The 25,160-nt window shown below is 51.3% G+C and overlaps 1 protein-coding gene across 1 annotated transcript in view; it reads left to right on the top strand.

The window, feature by feature from the left end:
• PPP4R4 (protein phosphatase 4 regulatory subunit 4) overlaps positions 1-25,160 on the top strand; it is a 2,085,322-nt gene that overhangs the window by 1,762,678 nt on the left and 297,484 nt on the right. The window contains exons 20-21 of the mRNA XM_085626471.1: positions 21,602-21,671; positions 24,780-24,860. Of these exons, the coding sequence (XP_085482597.1) occupies positions 21,602-21,671; positions 24,780-24,860 (151 nt within the window). The remainder of the gene's footprint in view (positions 1-21,601; positions 21,672-24,779; positions 24,861-25,160) is intronic.

Raw genomic sequence — 25,160 nt, 5'->3', positions numbered from 1 at the left:
TTTTACGGGCGATCCAAGGGCAGGCAGCCAACTGGGCCGCCTGCCCGCCTGATGAGCCGGGCAGCGCGGGAGCGATACCCGCCGATGCTGCCATCCATGTGATTCTTTCTATGATCACGTGCCGTTGGTAACTTCTACTCAAGCCCCCCTCTCGGGGCGGAGCGTCGTTTAGCAAACCCCCGGTTGTTCAGGCCCACAACCGCCCGCAGGACTAGTGGGGCGCCGACACGGCTTCCGGGACCCTCCCCTGAGGCTTCTCGGTTTTGGCTCAGGCACCCCCTATGGTGTCGCGCAGAGGTACCCTTTGTACCGGCCTGCTTCCAGATCGCCCTGTAACTCCGCCACAGCCCTGGAGGCGGCTCACCGTCGCAGCCAGGGCCCCCCACCACACCTTGCTCTTACCTGCAACCTCTCATCTCTAAAGCCTCGCTTAAATCTAATAAAAAGAGGTCCATGCCTACCTGGGACAGGTGTACCCCATCCAAGTCGAAATATCCCTTCACGCTTCCCCTAATCATCTCATGGCGTATAAAACCTAAGCCTCTCTGCGCAGTAAACTTCCGCATTGCCCCGTTAATACACCTCCTAGAATGCTCCACTGCCTCCACCGATTTTGCCCCCCGCCAAGACCTACGTGGGATAATCTCTGACCAGACAACCTCGCACTGGCCTAAGCGCTTGCAAATCTCCCCCAGGTCTCTCTTCATGGCTAGCAGCAGCAGTCTCCTTGCTAGGGTGATGAGGTCATTCGCCCCCCAAGTGAATCACCAACGTGTGAGGGAGGCTGGAGCCTTGCAATATTAGTCTCTGCTCCAGCTTGTTCCTTAGCTCAAACCATCTCATGCCAGGGAAACCCATCCACTCCACCTGTGTCTGTGGGAAGTGCCACATCCAATTTCGGTGCGACGCCCATTGGGCCGACCTGGCGACAAATGACTGCCCGATCACCCACACTACGTGCCCTAATAAAACAGGAGACATGGTGCACACTCAGGGTTATTTAATCACAGTAGATTATTCCTCTAATACAATTCCACTACAAATCACTGCAAACCAACATCAAGGGTGAACATATCGTTTGTAACAATCAGATTCCCAACGCCCAACTTTTTTCACCTTGGCGGGCGCTAAACCAGCTAGGTGGGCCGCTGTGGCCGCGCCAATCCTAAAAGAGTGGCTGGAATACCTGTTCTCAGGCTGGTCCAGCCCCGCTCTGGACAAGCTGGCCCTGATCATGCGCTCAAATTGGTATCTGGTCACCAGGGCTTGGTCCCTGTGTAACAGTAAGTATCCCAGGGTGGGGGGGCAGCACCCCAGAAACACCTTTACCCAATGTACTGGGCAAAACCTAGGGTCGCCGAGGGGCTGGAGAACCACATCAATCCCCCACCCTGCCTAATAAGTCTTAGACTTCCTTAGGTGGATGGACAGGGAGTCAGTGACGGACACATCTGAAATAGCTAGGGCATCCTCTGAGCTGTCATGCTTAGACCTGGCCACTAGCTCGCTAATGCGGAATGCGCCGAAAAATGCTAGGCAAAAGGCAACAGAGAACAGCGTGGCCTCGTACGATGAATAGGTGACAGCATCGAGAGCACCCAGCATGCCTTTCAGGATGTCAAAGTCAATGGGTGCTCGGTTGTCCGGCACCCTGGGTTCATCCCTGGCCCAACCTTTCATGGCAACCCGGATGGCAAAGGAATTAGTGGGGTCCGCCCCACCAGATAACCTGGTGTCGTGGCTCACTGCCGCTAAATGGCTACCGACCCAGGAGTGGCTTTTCCCCTGCTCCCTTGCCCATACTACAAACGCCCTGACTTTGAGCTCCATTGTTGCCCCCGAAGTACCCAGCGCCAGGGAAACTGCCCTAAATGTTGTCATGTGAGTACCATAACGTTTCCTGGTGCCTGGGGCCAAGGCTCTCTCTCCCATCGCTTTCAGCCGCTGTCCCACTGCAGGATCCTCCATAGGTGTTCCGGGAATGGGGTCATCTGAGCTCTCGCCCGCGGCCAGGCCTCCCTGAAGCGGAGCCACTGAAAACGAGAAAGAGCATCAGCTGCCACATTTTTCACACCTTCAATGTGCCTGGTCTTGAACTCGACATTGATGCGCAGGCAGGCCCTAACCAATTCCCTCAACAAGCATAGTACTAGCCGGCACCTGGCAGTCTGACCGTTGATCGCCATTTTGTCAGACCAGAATAGGACCTTTCTGTCCGACAACGCCACGGGCCATAGGTGGAGAGCAACTACGATGGGGAAGAGCTTGAGTACCGTAATGTTTTTTGTGATCATGCGCTTGCGCCAGGCATTGGGCCATTCCTGAGCACACCAGTCCTCGCCCAGGATAGCCCCGAAGCCCTCCCTACCAGAGGCATCCGTGAATAAACACAGCTCCTGACTGTCCACCCATGGCTGCTTCTATATTACTGCCCCATTGAAATGGGAAAGGAATTCGTCCCATACGGCCAGGTCCTGTTTCAACCCTGAACCAAGCTTGACCCAGTGATGCTTCTTTTTTATCCCCGCGGTGGCCCTCGCTAGTCTACGGACGAAAACCCTCCCCATGGGTATGACCCTGACTGCAAAGTTCAGTTTCCCTAACAAGCATTGGATTTCACCCAGCGTAGCCTTGTCCCTACCAAGCAGACTGTGAATATCCTGATGCAGGGCCTGTACCTTATCCGCCGGGAGTCTGGACTCGCCATTAACTGTGTCCAACTCAATGCCCAAGAATACCAAAACCTGTGCTGGACCCTCAGTCTTGCCCGGAGCTAGAGGCACACCCAAGTGACTTGCCAAATCCTGGAAACACTGCAGTGCCCTTGCGCACTCTTGCGTGTCAGCTCCCCCGATGAACAGAAAATCGTTCAGGTAGTGGGTCACTCCCTCTACACCATACCTGCTCGTTAGGGCCCACTGGAGAAAAGAGCTGAACGCCTCAAAGTACGCGCATGACACTGAGCAACCCATGGGCATACACCTGTCGTAAAAAACCTTGTCCTCCCACCTGAAGCCCAAAAGGTGTTGGCTATCTGGGTGTACTGGCAGCAGTCTGAATGCCGACTCTATGTCAGACTTAGCCAACCAAGCCCCTTTACCTGCCCTCCTGATCATGTCTACAGCTAGGTCTAGGGAGCAGTAGGACACTGAGCACCTCCCCTCATCCAGCCAAAAGTTCACTGACTCCCCCTCTGGGTGTGACAAATTGTGTATCAGCCGAAACACTCCAGGCTCCTCTTTCGACACCACCCCCAGTGGGGAGATTACAAAATGGGGCAGGGGGGCTGGCAAACGGGCCCGCCACCCTGCCCAAGGCAACCTCCTTTGCTATCTTGGACTGAACTATCTCCGGGTGGTCCCTAGCAGATTTGAGGTTCTCCGCATCCCTGCTCACGAGGGGGCCCTGGTATGGGATGCGGAAACCTTCTACAAAGGCTTCTGCAATGAGGGTCCCCTCTCTTCTGTTGTGGTATCCATGGAGGACAGGAAGAAGGTTGGTTATGCTGATGGGCGAGGGGCCTTTCATTCGATCATGCGGGGCAGGGACAGGCGTGCTGCGTGTTACATCTGCCAAGGGCCAGCGGGCAGGGGCAAGTGGGCGGGGCGGTGGCGGGGCCTGTGCCCGCCACCGGCTACTTGCTGGAAGTGGACTGGCCCGGGCTGTCGTGCTTGGAGCATGAGGTTGCGGCATGAGGGGCCTCGCACTTGCTGCAATTGTGGGTGAACCGGCACGCCTTGCCCCAGGAGCATGACCCTGCATTGAACAGCCTGCAGGTGCCGTTGGACTGTGCTCTAAAGCTCGGCTTGCGCCACCCCCCTCGTCCGCCTCGAAAGGGTTTCTTATTCTACGCCCTCCCTTCCTGCTTAGTCTCCTTGCTCTTCTCACTGTTTGGAGTGCTCGTTTTTGTTGCCGCTTCTACCGTGTGCTTACCCATGTGCATCACCCATAGCCTGACCTCCAGCTGATCCCACTCTAGTTCTGGACAAATAGCCCTCTTCTTTCGGAAGTCACAATCGTACCGGTACCACCTCATGCCCCCACACTTGGCAGCCTCCTCTGTGATAACGCTTGCGTAATGGAAAAGTCCAGGCCCTTCCTCAGGGAATTTCTCAATTATAACTGCTGCCATTATGGCGAAGGCCTGGCCCCAAGTGACAATGTTTTTCTCAGGCCAAGATTGAAAGCGCATCTTCCTGTCCTCCTCTTTGGTGCCCATCCTTCTAGTATCTACCCCCTCTGCCCCATGCATGAGAAGGGTGAATATATCGATGAACTCCCTACGCCATATACCCTCCTTGGCCACCAAGGGAACCTGCCAAGCTAAGGAGCAGCGGCCGGATACTAGTGGAGCGGTGGTGACCAGCGGCTAAGGCACCACAGCCAGAGTTGTCGCCGCCACGGGCCCCGCCGGTGGGACCCCCATCGGTAGGTTCAGTGTGCTTGCCACTGCGTCTGACACTACATTCGTTGCGGGGTTGGACGGCGGAGGGGGGGCCACCGCCGTAGCGGGCTGCCCACCTGTAGGAGAAAGGCCGGCAGCCGCCAGTCCCCCCACCCCAGTCAACCCGGTGGCGCTGGACTGGCTGCCCCCATCCCCCCAAACTTGTGTGAATGCCCCCATCCCAGGGACAACGCTAGGTGGGGCAGGGGCGGCAGGCCCGGCCCCCGTGGGCGACCTGACCAGCATTAAGCCCTTTCTGACCTCTGCCATAAAGCTTCTCAAGGTGTCCGAGAGCTTACAGAGGTCATCAGATGTTGCAAATGCCACCTGGTTAGGGCAGCTGGGAGTTGTAGGAGACGGCCCACAGCACAAAGGGAGGGGCGCCTGGAGGGCAAGTGCGGCCCTAGGGAGAGCAGCGGCTCTGCTCCTCCTCGCCGGCGGTTGTTCAGCTGGAAAATCCTTAACTGTGGGGCGGTGAATCCTCTTTGACCGCTGGGGGCCAGCGTCGTCGCCGTGCTCCCGGTCGGCTGGCGGGACTTCACTGGCGATACCGGAGTCAGAGAGGTTGTTGGCTGTCAACAGTTCGGTGGCCCAAGCCAACCCCTTGGTCTTGGCCAGATCTAGAAACGCGGCAATACGAGCGTCCTCTGAGGTGCCTGCCTGGGTCTCCTCGACTTGGGGCCCGGTTGTAAAAAGCGAAGGGGATCCTTGACTGTCCATCTTAATTGATGCGGCACGCTTCCGGTCTGTAGGGAGGGAAAAGACATTTAGCGCTATGCTCCTTCCCTGAGGCACTCGACGCCTTGCTCCTTGGACAGCGGATGCCACTCCGACCCCCCCCCCCCAAGTAGCCTGTACTTACACCCTAAAATGATGGGAATTGCAATGGACGTCCGTTGTCGTTCGCTGGTCACTCAGTTAGCCGCGTCCACCTGTAATCCGGCGAGAATGGTGCTGTAACAACAAACCATTCCGTTGTCGTTCGCTGGTCACTCAGTTAGCCGCGTCCACCTGTAATCCGGCGAGAATGGTGCTGTAACAACAAACCATTGTGAGACAAGGAACACACATGCCCATGAATACACATGCCCAGGAGGTGGGGGGGTTCCCTAATCCCCCCGCAATGTTTGGCCGCGACACGTTCGCGACTGCTGCGGCGTTGAGGGGTGAATTTGCGTTGCTCACACACCCCTCCGTCCCACCTCCCTGCCCACCTCTACTCAGCTGCCGGGTCTACAACCTCCACCTGTAGGCGCGCTCTTAATTGTTAATATGTTGCCTAGGAACACCTTACATGGCGCCGCCTGTAAATTAACATTCGGGGGCAGGGTAACAGGTGCAAGACGTGCCACAGTAATTAGTTGTGAGGTACTCAATGACGCGAGGTCTCCCGAGTGGGAGGGACGCCTACACGAGGAAATTAAGTGATTTGCCCCCCGATCACGGGATGTGGACGCACCCATGAGGCTCCCAACCTGCGTTCGTGCCCCTTGGGCGGCCGCGCTGCTGCCAGACCACACTTCGCTATGCGGAAAAGATTACCGTGAGCATGTGGGCATCGATCCCGCTACTATGCGTGAGGGGGGGGTCCCCCTGCACCCAATCTCCGAGCGCGCATCTAGCGCTTTGGAGGGCCTGCCATTCCTTTTGCCACGAGGTGGCTTCTGCTGCCAGAGAAATCAGGAAACATAAATGCTATGGCGCGAACTCGCCCGGAAGGTATTGGAGCGCTATTACATAAACCCCGTATTTACATTACACATTCCGGCACGGGGAGATTTGGAACGGCCCGCATGGGTATTGGCGCGCTTTACACATCACCGTATTTACCTTACACATTACGGCATGGGGAGATTAGTAGCGCTTTCACGCGAGCGCCGGTTACGTTACACATTCGGGCACGGGGATATGTGGAGCGCCCCGCATGAGTGCTGGCTGCGTTACCCATTCAGGCACGGGGAAGGATGTGGACGTGAACCCGAGGGACGAACTCTGGCTTCCAGCACAAAAGTCGGCAGTCTAGCCGACGGACAAAGAAATGATATAGCGCGTACTCGACCGGAAGGTATTGCAGCGCTTTACCCATCACCGTATTTACCTTACACATTTCGGCACGGGGAGATTTGTAGTGCTTTACACGAGTGCCGGTTACGTGACACATTCAGGCACGGGGAGGGATGTGGACGCTACCCCGAGGGACGAACTCCTCTCTCCCGCACCCAAGTTAGCAGTCTGTAAGGCTGCCCGGGGTGGGGGTTGCGCAGCGGCCCGCCCCCTTGAGGGCGGCCGCCTTAGTGCCACAGGAAGGCACAGGGGTGGGAGGTCGTGTCCCTGGGCTTGACCTAGGGAGACCCCAGTCAGGTAGCTGCTTCCGGCGGGGAGGAGCCAAGGGGGGGGTACATATTCGGTCCCCGCCCCCTCCTCGCCCTCTTGTCCGCTCGTTTGCCTTGTGGTCATGCGTCGTGCGGGATTGCCCTGTCGCGTGGTTGATGGCCGGCCTCTTCGGTATGACGGTGAGTCGGGCCCACTGCCTCACGCACTGGGGGCCCCTGGTCTGGCGGCGAGGAGTGTCGTCCACATGTCGGGTGCGAAGGATCCCATGGGGTCCGGGCATGCCGCGGTCGGGGGTTTGACCGGTGTTGGTTGTGGAATTAGTTTGGAGGCAGGGGGATATGCCTGGGACTAGCTGGGAACAAGTTCTCCGTAAAAAGTTCTGGGGCACATTGTTTGCGAGGGGCTGTTGGGGCACGTTTTCGCAGGTCATGCGACGAGCCTGGACCATAAGAGAGGCTAATTTCAGCTATTGATCTCATAGTGCATGTTGGTTTGATCCCTGGAATCAAGTTGGCAGCTTCTCTTTTGTTTTTTGTACTCCATTAATGGCAACCGCATGGATACATATTGTGTCTGTTCGCACGCCTTTTGGTGGGGGCGTGGCCACGGCTTCTTACATTGTTAAAGGCATTCGGTGTGGCGCAGATCCGTCTTGGTGGTGCGTTGGTGGCGCAATGCTTTGGGGGCGATCCCATTCAGGTTTATTGTGCCACTGTTAAGAACCCAAAAACGTATTTCATTGACTTCATATTATTGTCTCTCAGCTCGAACTTGTTGGACTGAGAGCGAAAGAAGCTGGCACTGCACTGCATAGCTGATATTTTGGGGCTGGGAACACGGGAATTATGCTGTGGTGCGGTTGTTAGCGCGCTGCTACGGGGACGATACAATCTAGAAGAGCTCAATTAATAAGGCAGCAGACGGGGACGCAGCGGACAGCGGTGAGGCTGTCTCGGTGTGCAGAGGCCGGACAGTCTTCGGTTCGGGCGTGGCCCTTGCTACCATAATATGAATAGGCAGTGGGATATGATTACCATTGCCAGTTCTCCGAAACTGCATCGAACACCACGGATACTGCAGGGGAAAGATCCCGGGAAGTGCATGACTATTCGAACGGAACGGCATTTCCTGAACAGTATTAGCATGTAGTGACAGCTGTGTAATAATTGGTACTAATGGCAGTTATTTGCGTTGTATACCAGAAGCAATGCCATTAGCACAGTGGTTTCGGGCCGGTGCCCCCAGAGTCCGCAGGCATGGGTTGGACTCCTGCCACGCGTGAGTGGGAACGTTTGTAAAAACCAGGCTCTCGACTCAGCTAGGTGTTAAAAGGAAGGCTGGAACCAGCGCGCACCGATTGGAAACGTGTGCCAGTCAGAGAGCGTTGCGGTATAATATCAATTTCGGGCTGCCCGGGGGTCGCGGTGGCCTCACAGTAGCGGGCATCATTTCTCTCCAGGGCCTATGGCTTCTAGCGCTCGACGCAGAGGCTGTGCCTTAGCGGGCAGGACGGCCTAATGAGTCTGTGGAATCAGGTTTTGAAGAGGATGTGGCCTAACGGCTAAAGCGGCCGACCTCGAGGCTGCGGAACCGGGTTCGAGTCTCGGCAGGAACACTCAACATCCTTTGATCCCTTGCAGGGGCACTGTTAGCCCCCCCCCCCCCCCCACGCACGGAGCGGCACGGGTATCCCTGGGGGAGGGCGCGGCGCAGCGATCTGTGGCACCCCCTCTCGGGGTCGCCTACCAGTGAGTGGGATTAGTGTAGCACGTCAATACAATCAGGGTGAATAGACGAGCGGGGTTCGATCCCCGGGGTTTGTCGTCAGCAATAGGAATCTAACCCTCATATGTTACTTATTTGTCTGGGAGAGTAGGTGGCCCTCCGGCTACGCTGCGACGAGGTGCGGTAACCAGAGTTGGTGTGTGAATACGGGTATGTATATCCCTTCAACTCCCCCGGGACAAACCACTTCTTCCGGGATGGAAGGTGTGATGCACCATGGGGCAAGGCCGTGCGCTTCTATACCTTCGGGTAGCTTCGTGCGCCTACGTGATATTGCCCTTTTTCTGTGCGGGTAACCAGGGTTCGGGCCTCAGATCGGGTCGCAGCCGGGGAGTATTGGGGGTAGGAGGTGGTCCGCTTGCTAGACTGCCGACCTTGGGGCTTGAAATATATGGGTCGAGCCTCGGGGTCGTGCCACATCCGGTGACTCGGGCCAAGTCACTGTATCTCCCGTGCCTGAATGTGCAATGGAAACACGGTGCTCGTGTAAGCGCTCCTTTTCCGGCAGGTAGAGTCGCACTATAATTTTTATCTCCTCAGTAGTGGCGACACGGAGAGGTATGCATGCGCACGGGGGGCACGTGGGCTATGCTGTGGCATCTGCAGGTTACGGGCTTTAATCCATTGTGCGGCCCCCAGCTTTCCATCCGGCAGCCGTGGCTAAAAAGAACAGTACTGCTCAGTGGGCGCATGTTTCGCATGTATGAGGCCCCAGGCTGGCAATGGCACCATGTTTTTGAGCCTCGGGGTCGCGTACGCACAATTGGATTGCGTGCATGTCGCTTACACTCCCGTCCCTGAAGGTGGAGACGCGCTATATTGTGTTTAAGTAGTTTTACACAATGAGAGGTGGTGATTGCTCTGAGATATGCTTTTGTGACATATCACATTCCTTGGGTGACATATATGATTTTGGGAGTTGCAGGCTGGGCCTGGCCTGACTACGTGTTGGTGTTTTTCTGCTGCATTACATCCTGTGGAGAAGTCAATCCCGGTAGGCATGCATCCTCACTCCCTAGTCATTGCCTCAGCTAGTTAGGGAGCCCTGCAGACCAGTTGTTTTTACTTTTATTCCATACTTGAAGCTGGCGCAGGGCGCACCTGGCTCTGTTGGTGTCTTTCATGGAGAATTGGCGTTTTACTGGTGTGGAGGGACAGCCCAGCTGTCGTATTCGCAGGCAGGCTGACATGAGGGGAGAATAGCTCTCGGTGGGCCTTGCAATCGAGCTAGGAGGGGTACTTATTTCACTATATGCAATCATAAGCACTGAGCAGCCAATAGATGGGCTTGGTGTAAGTAGTGCTCCTCGCTTTGTATATATAGAGATGCGAGGATATGTGCGCAGTATGTCAGGTTCCGGGAAATCAGGTTTATCGTGTCATCGCCTTTGCGCTCACATACACAGACATTTGTATGTTTTAAATGTATTTTGTCGTAGTGTTTGGTGACCCTGCCTCACCATGCCTGAACCGAGGCATTTTCCAAATGATATGCCTGCTTGCCGCAATTATGACTCATTGATCTTATGCAACAAAGAGGCATGGCCAAGCCAGTACTATTAGCTTTGGTATGTTCAGCGTCACAGGAGTACAGATCGGGCTGCCAAGATGGAGAGCTGGGGAGATGAGTTACCCTGTCGGCTAGGGCGCTGGGCCTTGGACATGGGGAACTGGGTGGGCGTCTCGGCAATGACGCTAAAACATCCTGTGATTCTGGGCAAATCGCTTAATCTCCCTTGTGTGTGGGCACAGCTGGGATCTGCGTAGGTCAACCATAGTGGGGTATGTCGCAGGTCCTCTCCTGCCCAGGTCTCATAGAAGGGCAAGTTACTTGGGCATGCTCCTTGCTGTAGTTCAGCACACGAATCTATGCATGTGTAGGTAAGGGCAGGTTTTATCCCAAGGAGGGCAAATTACATACATCCTCCAGTACTCCTAGATACAGGCAGGCCCAGTTCCACCTCTTCCTGTGGGAGGCTAGCAACTCCGGGGGATACTAAGCATACCGGGGCATAGTTTGTTCAGCACCAAGGGCCACTGTAGGTCAGCAGGTAAGGTACTTGGGATAGGACTCAGCAAGTAAGTAGGATGGGCGGGGTAGGGGTCAACCCACTGGGGGTGCAGTGACTGCAATTTTGGCCACATCACGATCCTTCCATCAATACTTCTTGCCTCATGCATGAGTTTTTCATATCAGCCTGGAATCACAGCAGTTATTTTGCAGGCAAACTCTGAGGCGGTAGCACGCATTATGGTCATGTTAGGTAGCCGGTCTACGGGGATTTATTTACAGGTCTCAGGTATGAAACTGGCACATTTCTTAGGTGTACTTGCACTTGGCAGGGAGATCGCGGTGTAATCCTCAGCTCAAGGATCCTTTCCAAACAAGATAGCCCACCAGGGGATGTGCCTGCTGTTAACCCCATGTATAATGGGCAGTGCATCAGTAGCTAGCTCTGCCTCTCACTCCTGGAGTGTGATAAAAGTAGTAACAGTTACACATTGCAATTCACAGCTTTATTAAATAGCAAGTAATTTTACGATTGTCTGAGGGTGCGATGCACAGTTATCAGTGTAAGGTTTCCACTACCCCGGCACAACGTCACATAGATTGGGCATCTAGGACACATGCTAGATGCTCTGCCGCCACCCTAATGGGAGGTTAACCCACATTGCCAGCTGGTTGACAAGGGTTGCAATGGGTAGTGCCGCCATGCGGCAATGAGTTGAAGGGTAGATAGTACTGGCAGGTCCGGCTCGCCACTTACAACAGGGAGCTCATAGGAGGGGTCAAGCTAAAGAATCTGGAACGCTCACCGGCTGGCAAATTAGGCCGAGTGGACTTGGAACGCCTAGTGTTGAGTGAGTGTTATTGTTTCCTGGTCGTTCTTGGTCTCCTGAGGGTAGGAAGACCTAGCGGCAAGGAACAGCTAGGGTTGTTTTCGTGTGCTTCAGTCATAAAAAAAAAAAAAAAAAGGAGGAAAAAGAAGAAAAAAAAAAAAAAAAAAAAAAAAAACGGGGGCCCTGGCTCACACGGTAGTGGGCAAAGATCACTCACGCCACAGGTGCTGAGGCCTGGCGTTGGGCTCCCAGGTTACTTCGGAGGGGCTAGGCCTTCAGATGCTGAAAGGATGTCCGTTGTTATTTACTCGATTGTTGATCGGTGGGTTATTTCCTGGGTCTTCCAGGGGTGTAGAGCATTAGGCGCTTGTCTTTTCATCGGGTCGGTTTGATGCGGGATGGTGGTTTTGGGGCAGGTCACAGGCTGCCTCCTCTCGCTGTGTTTGTATTTCTAGGTGTGGTCAGGTCAAGTGACGGAGGAGAGCAATCATCGCGTGGTACAGCTGGGCATGAAGGAAGGCCAGGCAAGATTGTAGCGTAGGCAGATAGTGGTACTGATCGGGGACTGGTGTGGGTCTCAATGGCAGGCCGCCATGCAAGGGGACCATGTACCTAGGGCACGTACATCAGGCAGTGACATGTGAACTGGGACCATGTGTACTAGAATATGCAGGAGTGGTTCCCACCACGGTCGGTCAGATGGGAAGTTGTCATCTTGATTCTCACTGGATACCCTCACTCCACCACGCCTATTGTAAGCTGAGGACGCCTGTTGACGCTGTTAGACCTGCTATTAGTTAGTACCGCACTGCTGTGCCTTGGCCCGGTTTGTCTCGCATCAGGGCCAGTTTGGGGGTACCGGCGAGTTGTTTGCTCCTCGGCTGAAGCGGGCGCTGCTAGAACAGGGCATGATTGATGAGGCCAGGCAGCATGACAAAGGTCTTTTCGGCACTGGCAGAATGGTGCAGGCGGCGAAGTAGTGCCATTACAGAACATGGATTTGTCAACATTCAGCTAGGAAATGATTAGCAGCAGGAAGGTATTAAACCAGGGTGAGCAATTGGTTTTGGTTTCGTGCTCAACAGGAGCAAGGGAATTGCATTCTGTCCCATCAGGGTACGGGGACCGTCTATAGCACCAGATACTGTAATGCTGCCATCTTCGCCCTGGGCTGGGGGGTCAATGTCTTCCAACTTTACAGCCAGACTCTGAGCAGGCAAAGGCATACTTGCGATGGTGCAATGGGCAATCAGCAGTAGAGTTAGATGGGTCATCATACCCCGGTATGACGCAGTGATGAAACATAGGTTATGGCCTCACACGACCAGGCACTCGAGGGCAGCTGTGGCGGGGGTGTGCCAGTGCCAAGAGGGTGCGGGTTGCCTGTTAGGGCTGCTGGCTTGGAGGGAGCACTACTCTGATCGCCACAAGGGCACGTTTGTTTCATAGAAGGCTGAACTGTTACTTTTATGGCATGGTGCTAGTTGCTTTAGTTATGCGCATGTTTCTTGGCAGTGTCAGAAACATTCAGAACGCAATGCTGGTGGTTAGCCTGTTGTCAGGCTGTTCAGAGGTATTTTAGCTCAGGCATGGCCAAGCATGGGTTATAGGCCGGTGGTCTGCCCTGGGATTCGTGTTAACAGGCAGGTGAAGCAGCAGAACTTGGAGGGGCTTGGGTTTGACCTCTGGGTACTAGGGCAGAGTCTGGTTGCTCACTGAGTAGCACGCCCTTGAGTTTGGCGAAACAGGTACCTTTGCGAGCATCAGTACCGGGTAACTTCGCCCGCCCTACAGCACTGGCTGGCAGCTATGCAGGTTGTGGAAGTGGCCTTCCAACAGGGGCCTATGGTCCATATGATTAAGGGAAGCACCGGGGGAACACTTTAAGCTATAAATCTGTTGGAGACCAATTGGCTTTTCCAGTATTCAAATAGAGAAGCATTTTACACGTTGTTCTCCTCTGTGGTCACTCTGACCTGTCTCTCCCTGGTATACTAGCAGAATTTTGGGAGGGCAAGGCTTTACATTTGGTGGTGACTGATGGAATACGATGGGCATACTCCAACGGAGTGAAAGAGGAAGGAAGGCAGGCTGGGCACTGCCAGGCAGGAGTGTCTTGGCAAAGGGATTGTTATTTAGCCATGCAAAGGCAACTTTGGACCATCGCCTATTTAGGTTTAAGGTCATTTCAGTCAAATCCACGGAGGAGTTTAGAAAGGTTGGGGGAACCTGTCCTGATGGTGCACGCTGGCCGCCGGCCCGGTTGGGCGTAGACTTGTTTTGACTGGACCTGGGAGAAGCCCGGTATCAGTATGCTGTAGGTATGATGGCCTACCAGGAGCCATGCGCAGTTGCGCAGAGCAAAGAGGTCTTGGCTTCATCAGGCATGGTCTTATACACGCCAAGTCCACAGGGTGCCGGGAGGGAGATGGGGTGCACCTCCCTAGTTTAGGCACGGTTCTTTTCCTACTGGACCTAGGGGAAGCTTTGGCTGCAGCAGGCTGTTAGTAATAGGCTACCTTGGCAAGGAGCCCGCTCAGGAGCAGCCATTGAGGTGTCAAGGAGAAAAGTTAATAGCGCCATGTGCAAGTTCACTGAGCTAAGAGGCTTTGGCTTCATCAGGCATGGCCTTTTACACGCCAAATCAACAGGGTGTCTGGAGGGTGATGGGGTGCACCTCTCCACGCTAGGCATGAATTTAATTTTACTTGACCTTGGTGAAGCCTTGGCAGCTGCGGGTTGCGAATAGACTGGACCTACTGGGCCTAGGGGAAGCTTTGGCTGCAGCAGGTTGTAAGGAAATAGGTCTACCTTGGTGGGGGGCCCTGGTAGTGACGGTGGCCACTCCCAAGGCTGTGGAGGAGTTACAGGGCGATCCAGGGTCTGCACATACCAAGGGGTATAGCATGCAGCAGCACCGTGTGGTGCTAAGCCAGGATACCCAGGGATCTTTTAGCGTGTCCACTGGAAGACCTACGGCGCCCCGCTAACCGACAGGCGGTTGTGGGTCTGAGCAACCGGGGGCTGCCATGTATGCTCCGCCCACCCATCACGGGGGGGCGTGGTGAAGCATGTGGACTGGAGGTCCACGGATGGGAGGGGTGGACCCTCCCAACATTTGGTGGTCACCAATTGGCGTTGCCATGGTGACTCTAGGCTTATCAGACGGGCAGGCGGCATGGGGCTGGCCTGCCCTGGGATCGCCCGTAAGATAACCCACCGTGTTTGCATATTTATTATGCTAATAAACCTGCAGCAATATTTCTCCACTTACATTCAGTGTCATGTGTTTTATTATGATTATGTACTGATGTATGCTATGATAACGGTTGCCGATATTGGCACTATGTAAGGCTGCCCGGGGTGGGGGTTGCGCAGCGGCCCGCCCCCTTGAGGGCGGCCGCCTTAGTGCCACAGGAAGGCACAGGGGTGGGAGGTCGTGTCCCTGGGCTTGACCTAGGGAGACCCCAGTCAGGTAGCTGCTTCCGGCGGGGAGGAGCCAAGGGGGGGGTACATATTCGGTCCCCGCCCCCTCCTCGCCCTCTTGTCCGCTCGTTTGCCTTGCCCGCCCATCCGCTTACCCGGCATCAGGAGGGACAAGAAGGGGGGGGAAGGTTTTTCTAACAACTTTCACTTTTGTGTTGCAGGAGGAGTTACAGGGCGATCCAGGGTCTGCACATACCAAGGGGTATAGCATGCAGCAGCACCGTGTGGTGCTAAGCCAGGATACCCAGGGATCTTTTAGCGTGTCCACTGGAAGACCTACGGCGCCCCGCTAACCGACAGGCGGTTGTGGGTCTGAGCAACCGGGGGCTGCCATGTATGCTCCGCCCACCCATCACGGGGGGGCGTGGTGAAGCATGTGGACTGGAGGTCCACGGATGGGAGGGGTGGACCCTCCCAACATTTGGTGGTCACCAATTGGCGTTGCCATGGTGACTCTAGGCTTATCAGACGGGCAGGCGGCATGGGGCTGGCCTGCCCTGGGATCGCCCGTAAGATAACCCACCGTGTTTGCATATTTATTATGCTAATAAACCTGCAGCAATATTTCTCCACTTACATTCAGTGTCATGTGTTTTATTATGATTATGTACTGATGTATGCTATGATAACGGTTGCCGATATTGGCACTATTCCCCCACACAAAAGTCGGCGGACTAGCCGACGGACAAAGCAGTGACATAGCGTGAATCTCGACCAGAAGGTGTTGGAGCGCGCCACATAGCACCGTTTTTACATTATACGTCTCAGCATTGGGAGATTAGTAGCGCTTCACACGAGCGCCGGTTATGTTCCACATTCAGGCACGGGAAAGGATGTGGACGCTACCCCGAGGGACGAACTCCGTTCTCTAGCCCAAATTCGGCAGTCTAGCTGACGGACACAGAATTGATATAGTGTGTACTCGTCCGGAAGGTATTGGAGCGCTTTACATATCACCGTATTCCCTTACACCTTTCGGCACAGGGAGATTTCTAGCGCTTTAAATGAGCGCGGGCAGCGCAGCCGAAGGACCTCCCCCTTATCGGGGCGAGTAGGGACCATTTAGCGAGTGCGGGAAACGCTGCCTCGAAACTCCCCCCCCGAACCCTCACTCGAGGCACGGGCAGGGGGAATGATTAGCCTGTGCTCGCGAACCCCCCCCCCCCGACCCTAGCTCGAGGCGCGGGGGGAATGATTAGCCCGGGATCGCCGGATGGGAAACCGCTTCAAGGCCAGCCCCATCGAGGAGGTTACCCATTTAACTGGGAGGGTGCGGGCATTGATCACGCAACACTTTTGCGCACCAGCAGGGGCCCCACTATTCGGGGTAAGTTCCCTGCTACACTGCTGCTAGCCGCCCTTCGACAGCGCCGCCGACGGACCGCGGCAACCGCTTATTCAAAGTCGCCACCCAAGCCTTAATCTTGCGCCCCCTCCGCCCATGGCCATCCGAGCCACAGGGCCCCGTCGACCTGGTACTGCCCAGGGACAGGGCAGAGTGGGTGCAGCAATACTCACCGTTGATCCAGGAGCACAGCGACGAGAGACGACCGATGCGGCGTGGATCCGGGGACACAGCGACGAGACGAGACAACGACCGATGCTGTCAAGGAAGTAGCACTGGCGGAGGAGCCGATTGATGAGGCCCACTCTACGGCCTCCACTGTTACCAGGGCCTCGTATTGCCCCCCCTCACTTACATTGCCGGCATGCTGACTACTGTTTACAGCTATGAGAACACTGCCTCAGGATGTTGGGGGATGCCCTAAGGAACAACGCACAGGAAGCAGCTTCAAACGGGTAAAGTTCCTCTGGCCGCCGCTTTCATGTTCATATTTTTGTCATCATGGCGGCCGCTTCACGTTCCGCCGCTTTCATATTTATATCATCATGGAGGCTGCTTCCCCGGCTGCTGCTTTCGCGTTTGTATTTCTATCATCATAGGGCCGCTATGGGAACTAGCATGCAGTGCCCTTTAACATTTGTTGCTGTTGAAGTTTTCTTACTGCTGTGTCCATCTCATTACAATATGAAGCCTGTGCGTGTTGGGTTGGGCGGGCACTGTGCCCTGGCGGGGCGCTGGGTGGGGGGCGGCTTTTTGGAAGATTTTGGAAAAATAATAATGATGTAAGTGGGTGCCGGGCTATAGCATCGGGCGTAGAGTGCCTGCGTATTAAGGAGGCCCCTCTTTCACCTTTTGAAAGATTCTCTTTTAGCTGCCCTACAACACTTGGCGGTACCAGAGCTACACCCTAGGGCACTGCAGTAAAGAGTCTAACACGGGCACTGTGCCTCCTGCGCTCCGCACTGTAGGCCCTGGAACTAACTACTCTGCAAGGCAAAAACTTCTACTGTATGCAACTCAGCAGGCGTACAGATACCCTAGTGCCTGATAATCGTTTATGGCAACTTCTGTGCTGTTGCATCTGGGATGGCTTATGGGTGCCAATGTGATTAATGTACCGGTTTGTTTCATAATCTGAGGCACTACATGACCTAAGCAATTGCTGCCCTCTTGGATTCATATTGTGTTGGTTATTGCACTATCAGGACATTGGGTGCCTTGGCAGTGGTTGTTTTATATGTGAGTACTAGTGATATATGTCGTTTTATGCCTGTCTTGACCCTGATAACACATGCTATCTCAGCAATTGACTCACAGGCATAGTGCCTCTAAATAGCCAAAGCTTTATTGTACAGTTGCTATAAAAACTTATATTATGGTATAGTTTGCACTTTTTTATTTATATAGTCACTCCACTGCAAACAAAAAAACATACATAGAAAACATTCCCCTTTACTATCTCAGCGGCTCCAACTCCTAAAATGCGAGACCTATTGCATAGCAATTGCTTGTTATATGTTATTTTTCTTATTTGGGCAATTTCTTTCAAAAGAGAAACATCTGAAATTTGTCAAATCTAGCCTTAGTAGGCTGCAATGCATATAGCTATGGCTATAAAATATATTTGGTTTTTAAACATTTATTATGATGTACTAATGTGTGGTAAAAAAGTGAGGCAGCTTCCCATGTACAGGAGTTCCATAGCAAAAAGGTAGGCCTGTGCTGTCTCACTGACAGCGTGCATCAGCAAAGACTACTTTGAAAGATCTGCAAATACATTTGATGCCTGGTGTGTGGCGCAAAGGTAGAGAAACGGGAATGAAGCATGGGGGCATCAGGTTACTCTTCTGTTCCAGGGACAGTCTTTATCTGTTGTGCGAGCTATCACAAACAGAGACCGTTGCCATCTAGGCCCTTTACATCTAGGCCATTCACAGATAAGCCGCATAAGAACCTAGCACATATTGCTTCCTTCCTTTGTCAGATTCAGACCATGTGTGTTTTGCTGTGGTGATGTCTGGAGCTGTGTGTGTAAGTCCCCTGGAAACGCCTCATTTAGCGCCACTCCCACCAGCATCCACAGAATCTGTGAGGCAGTGATGCATTACATGGTAAGTGTGCAGACTGTGTAGAACGTGGCACTCAAGAGTGCCATAAATGCTGCTCCCATCGGTGCAAGTCTGTGCGTGGGCTTCAGCCTTACCAGCAGCACCTCACCTAGTCACAATATGAGCACTGCCCAAATGGCTTGCCAATTGCACTGATTAAAGAAAACCCAGCATTATGGGGCACTTATCTCTTTGGTGTATTTAAACAGATTTTATTTACCCGCTTGATAGAAGGGATTGTTAATACATCCTATCAATGAAAAAAGCCATATGACTGACCCAAGCAATTTCCAGCCCATTGCATTTCTCTACGCTGAAGACAAGCTGTTTGTCAAATTCTTACTGACCTAACTATGTGAATGGGTGAGCAATGGTAATCTGCTGCCAGGGAATCAAACAGTTGTTTGCACTGGATCCTCTACAACAGATAACATCTTAGCGCTAACCCTACCAGTAAACAAAGCAATCAAGAAAAACAAGGCCCTGCACAACTGCTTTATTGATTACCGCTGGGCCTTTGATAATGTAAACTGTAATTTACTCTGGAAGAAGCTGACCAACAAAGTCTCAGACTGGATCACTAGTGCACTTAACCACTATCTTGCTACACACGGACACTTGGAAAAGGGTCATTCTGTCCAGCAAAATAGAAGTCTCTCCGAAATTTCATATAAGAAGTGGCATAAAACAGAGCTGGATTTTGCACCACTATTGTTTTATCTACACATATTTGACCTGTCCATCTACCTCAGTTCCTCGGACAGTCTACTATCTAAATTGGGCAGCCAACCTATCTCTTATCTTGCTTACACTAAAGATCTGGTGATCTTTTCCTCAACACCTTTGGGCCTTCAAACCTGAATATTAAACCCAAACCAATTCAATCTCACCAATGATCTTCGATACCTCAAACCCAAAATTCCTGGCATTTGGAAAAAAGAAGAAGCACCTAGTTTGGCAAATTGACAAACACACTATACATGTTGCTCGTAACTACCATTACTTAGGTGTCACAATTGACTCCAAACTAACCTGGTCAGACATTTTGACAAATTAAAAAACAAAGCTTCCGGAGATACCAAAGGAGTTAAATGTTTCTCTACCATCTATGGCGGATGAGCAATCACGCCTTCGCTTTTGACCTTGAATCACAAACTTCTCCCACTCAATCTCTACACCTCAGTGGCATTTCCAGCTAAACAGATCAACAATCTTAACATTATTTACATGCAAAATGTCAGGTTCCTACTCAACTTAAATGTTTCCACTCCTTACGCAATTCTTCATTTTGAACTGAACTTAAAATCTACAAGCAGTTTACACCTGGCATCCCTCTTAAAAATTGCATGCCTATGCTGGTCCCACATGACAACACATTAAAAACTACTCATTAAAAAAGTTGATCCTCCAAGAGTTATCTAATGGCGATCCTAAACAAGCCATCTTTAATCTGTTTGGGAGAGCACAACTTGTCTTCTTTGACCAACCAATTCAACCTCCAAAGAGTCAGCCGAAAAAAACATCTAAGCTTGGTCATTAAAGCGAACCAAAATGGATTATTAAACACAAGCACACCAACCTAGTTTTAAACACTTTCTGCACAACAAAACAACCTTATCTAAAATAAGATCTGGAGGCCGCCCAAAAAATCATATACATGCAGTGTTGTCTCTTGTACATCCCCAACACCGAATTTAAGGGCTCTTGGACAATAGGCTTGCATCCACAAAATGGCTGCATCCTATACAGCTACAGATCAGAACCTATGAAAAATATACTGTGTTTCTGCCCGAACCTACTAGATTTGAGGAGGAAGTCTTGAGTCAATCCTTCAATGAGAATATGATAAGCACTGTAAACGAAGCAACAAGGTGTTGCTTCTTGCTTCAGACAAATTGTTTCATCAGTAAATTGGTAAATTATCTCAACTTAACTTATCTGAGGCTTGCCTCAGCAGCGTTGAGGCTTGTCTCAGCAGCAAAAACTTGCACCTGAACCAGGTGCCTCACTTACCCATCGAACTGAGGTCAAGTACCATGACTCAAGGCCTCGGATTTTAATATGATAAGTTTACAAGAAATCGATGTAAATTCTAATTTTTATTTGTAATTGATTGATTTTAATCCAATAAATATATATTCATTAATTCACCTGTTCATTCACTGCATGTGAGGTGGATCATAGCGTCAGCCTGGGTGTCCATAAATGCACTCCTTTGAAAGTATCTCATGTATGTGCATAGAGTCCAGTTGCTGTTCTACCAATCAAGTGGTCGTATGTAAGTAAAGAGTAAAAACGCCATTTGCCAATAACCATTTATGAATGCTGGATGTATGAAGGCTGATCAATATGTGAATGGTAAAACAACAATTGACTGAAGCGGCTGAACTTTTCGCTGGTCTCCAGGGATAGATGGTATAAGCTCTTTCCAGACATCTAAAGCCGGGAAATGGCCCCACAGACAGCTTCATTTGCATGTGGCCACTTACATCATCCTTTATGTGTGCGTCCTGGAGGAGATGTTTGGGGGATGTCCTCTTGGGAAGTCTTCGATGCCCATATAAGCACCACGCACTATTGGGTCTTTGCATTGGATTTCAGTTTGTATAGATTGGCATAGATATAGAATACAGCCATGAATTCAATCGTGCCCCATACAAATGTATAATACTTCCACCACAGTATTTGTTTTTTCTAAACGTTGCACTTCATGGGACATAGTGTAAATTGGTGAATTAAAAATATTATGATAGGAAGTAAGCACTGGCAGATGTAAATGGCATTTCTTTTTTCCACTATATTGGAGGCTAGTCGTTTTCATTTTTAGCGCTGATAGACAATAATAAATGAATAGTGAATGAAAGTCTGGTGTACTCTATGATGGGATGGCATTGGCAGACATCTTTATACTGCCACCTCTGTTATGCAGGATAATTTGATAGAATGCCCAGGAGCCAATAAAGTTAATGACTTTGTAATAACAGATTTGTAAGTGCAATCCACAAAGGGACATTTGTCTGTGTAGCTACGCCGTGTTTTGATATGGTAATTAATTCGTAAGTTAATTAGTGCACTTATGCAGTGCCGCTTACAACTTCAACTGGCCTCCGTCGCTAATAATAGGCGTTATTTATGGTGGACTAATAAAGAAAAAAACGCAAGAAATTTAGCTATCTAGCATATTATTTTTACAGTTAAGCTAGGCCTATTTTTTCCAAGTTTAGTTTAACTTTCTAAATATTGCGTATTTCGTTTTAGGAACAAATAGAAAAAGAGAAGCAGCAAAATGATGGCAGATCCGCCACTGAAAAACAGTTTGAAAGAAAGCGTAAGTGTATTTTTTCTCACATGTTGGACATCTACTATTATTATTAAACATTTGTAGAGCAAGTAGCTACCCTTAGGCATCCCAGCGCAAGCGACTGAACAGAAGCAAATGAGGATTAAAGTGCTGATTGTAGGAATAGTCACGTTTTTTAAAGTTTAGGAAACATTATAGGTAAAGAATCTTCCTCCACTTCTTGTCCTCCTTATTTTTGGAACTACTGCCAGATTCAGAATGGCCGACCGCAAGTCCTTCTTGGGGCGATATGGAGTAATAAAGGATTTGTTGATAGCCGGGCCCATTCCCCACATGGTTTTATGAGCGATGCAATGGGCCTTAAATTTAACTCTTTCTGGGATTGGCAGCCAGTGTAGAGTTCTTAAAGCTGGCTTGGCTGATTTGGTTTTTGAGATCTCAAGAAGCATTCTGGCAGCGCAGTTCTGAGCTACTTGGAGCTTCCTTAGAGTAGCTTTGAGAGCTTTGAGAGCCCCCAAGTAGAGGGAGTTGCCATAGTCATAATGGAGTGGTGTGGCTCACTGGTTAGAGGCAGCAGACCCGGAAGCAGAGGACGGCCCGGGACCAGGGTTCAATTCCTGACGCGGCAGGGTCGTGGACCAGGGCCAGCGGACTCGATAATTCTCGCCTCGGTGCCTACTCTAACCATGGATCACACTCGGCAACTCTGGGCATTAGCTTGCCTCATCTCCACAACGGCACCCCACATTCGCCGGGGATACCTGGTTTCATCTTGGAGATACCCAGGAGGGACCATCTCAAAGGGATAGCCAGGACGGGTTCTCCAGTGGTCTACAGTGCCAGGACGCCTCAGGGCAGCAGTGCGCTTTACAAGACACATACATTTACATAGTCCAATTGTGACAGGACCAAAGGCCTGAATCAGGATTCTTTTTTCAGCCATTGAAAGGAGCGGGAGGACTTTACGAAGAAGTCTAAGTGTGCCGAAGCAGGCCCCTGTCACCCTCACCGCTTGGTGGTCAACTTAAAAGAGTTGTTTAGCCAGACACCCAAACTCTTCATCTTGGTTTTAGGTGTTGAAGGAGAACCTAGGCACTTGGGCCATATCATGTTAAGGTCCATGCTTGAGTGGTTGCCTATGAGCATCAGTTCTGTTTTGCCTCCATTGAGTTTGAGTGCTCCATCCAAGACGCAACATTCTCCAAACATGTTTCAAAATCAGAGGGAAAATTACGGGGCCCATTAAGAGTTATGACCAGCTGTGTGTCATCCGCGTAGGTAATGATATAATCCTGTAAGGTAGAATGATATTAGCAAGTGGCCACATATACACATTGAATAGTGTGGGGCTCAACGAGGATTCCTGCGGGACTCCACAGCTGAGCTCTATTCTCCTAGATGTTGCGTCCCCTGAGAAAACCTGAAAAGTTCTATAATCTAGGTAAGATTGTATCCAGGAGATCGCCTCATCTTAGATCCATAGCCTCCCGAGTCTCCCCACTAAGATGGTAAGGTTGACTGTGTCGAATGCTGAACTTAGATCAAGGAGGATGATGGCGACTGTTCCTCCTCGATCTAAAATTTGTTTGGAGTCCTCGACCACAGCCAGAAGAGCAGTCTCCATTCCGTGCTTAGGACGGAACCCAGTCTGGGTGGTATGTAGGAGCGACTGAACAGAAGCAAATGAGGATTAAAGTGCTGATTGTAGGAATAGTCACGTTTTTTAAAGTTTAGGAAACATTATAGGTAAAGAATCTTCCTCCACTTCTTGTCCTCCTTATTTTTGGAACTACTGCCAGATTAAGAATGGCCGACCGCAAGTCCTTCTTGGGGCGATATGGAGTGATAAAGGATTTGTTGATAGCCGGGCCCATTCCCCACATGGTTTTATGAGCGATGCAATGGGCCTTAAATTTAACTCTTTCTGGGATTGGCAGCCAGTGTAGAGTTCTTAAAGCTGGCTTGGCTGATTTGGTTTTTGAGATCTCAAGAAGCATTCTGGCAGCGCAGTTCTGAGCTACTTGGAGCTTCCTTAGAGTAGCTTTGAGAGCCCCCAAGTAGAGGGAGTTGCCATAGTCATAATGGAGTGGTGTGGCTCACTGGTTAGAGGCAGCAGACCCGGAAGCAGAGGACGGCCCGGGACCAGGGTTCAATTCCCGACGCGGCAGGGTCGTGGACCAGGGCCAGCGGACTCGATAATTCTCGCCTCGGTGCCTACTCTAACAAGGGATCACACTCGGCAACTCTGGGCATTAGCTTGCCTCATCTCCACAACGGCCCCCCACATTCGCCGGGGATACCTGGTTTCATCTTGGAGGGACCATCTCACAGGGATAGCCAGGACGGGTTCCCCAGTGGTCTACAGCGCCAGGACGCCTCAGGGCAGCAGTGCGCTTTACAAGACACATACATTTACATAGTCTAATTGTGACAGGACCAAAGGCCTGAATCAGGATTCTTTTTTTCAGCCATTGAAAGGAGCGGGAGGACTTTACGAAGAAGTCTAAGTGTGCCGAAGCAGGCCACTGTCACCCTCACCGCTTGGTGGTCAACTTAAAAGAGTTGTTTAGCCAGACACCCAAACTCTTCATCTTGGTTTTAGGTGTTGAAGGAGAACCTAGGCACTTGGGCCATATCTTGTTAAGGTCCATGCTTGAGTGGTTGCCTATGAGCATCAGTTCTGTTTTGCCTCTACTTTGTGAAGGATATATGGGGGGGCCGGCTCTAGAGGGGAGCCTGATTTTATTTGTGAAAAGATTTGTCAACTTGTCCAACCTCATAGCGGGAAATTCCTTCAGCACGTGTTCTGGATGATATGGGAGCACGTCCGTAGATCGGAGGTCACTAGGGCAGGGAGGGCTGGAAAATATGGTATATATCTTTTTTATTTTATCCTGAAAAAATCTAGGAGCTGGAATATTTTTTCCAAAATGTGACAGGCTGGTGCAAAAGAAACTATTCTCCTTATGGTGTGCGCGATGTATTTTTAAAAAATATTTGCACCACTTTAAAATTCAGTCTCATTTTTTAAATTTTAAAGAATGATTTTGTGCTTTAGCTATTCTAATTTTCAAAGAAATGGTCCTGATCACATGTGAAGACATGATTCATTGCTGTCACTGATCTTTGTTTTAGGTAGAGACAGTAAGGCGGGGTCAGCATTGGTCAAAAATATTCCGACTGCCGTTGCTGCAACTACTTCTTCGTCTCCAACAGGTATGAGCTAATTATGATTTTTACTATGTGGTGGGCATTTTCACTGTGCTCTCTCACATGCCACATACGATATGCTAATTTTGAATGGAAAATAATGTTTTTATGAGACTTTGTAAGGTTCAGAATATATGCTACTCTGACTCAATGATGGTAATGTGGTGGTGGATCTGTAGATACCCTCCATCAATCTTTCATGTCAGCTACAGGTTGGGCCTGATGCAGACTCGGTACTAACTGCATGCAAACTCAGAAGATTCCTCTGATGAAGGGCCCAGTGTGCCCGAAATGCATTGGGATCAC

Source organism: Triturus cristatus, chromosome 9, assembly GCF_964204655.1.
Source record: "Triturus cristatus chromosome 9, aTriCri1.1, whole genome shotgun sequence".
NCBI lineage: Eukaryota > Metazoa > Chordata > Amphibia > Caudata > Salamandridae > Triturus > Triturus cristatus.
This window is presented reverse-complemented; position numbering and strand designations above follow the sequence as displayed.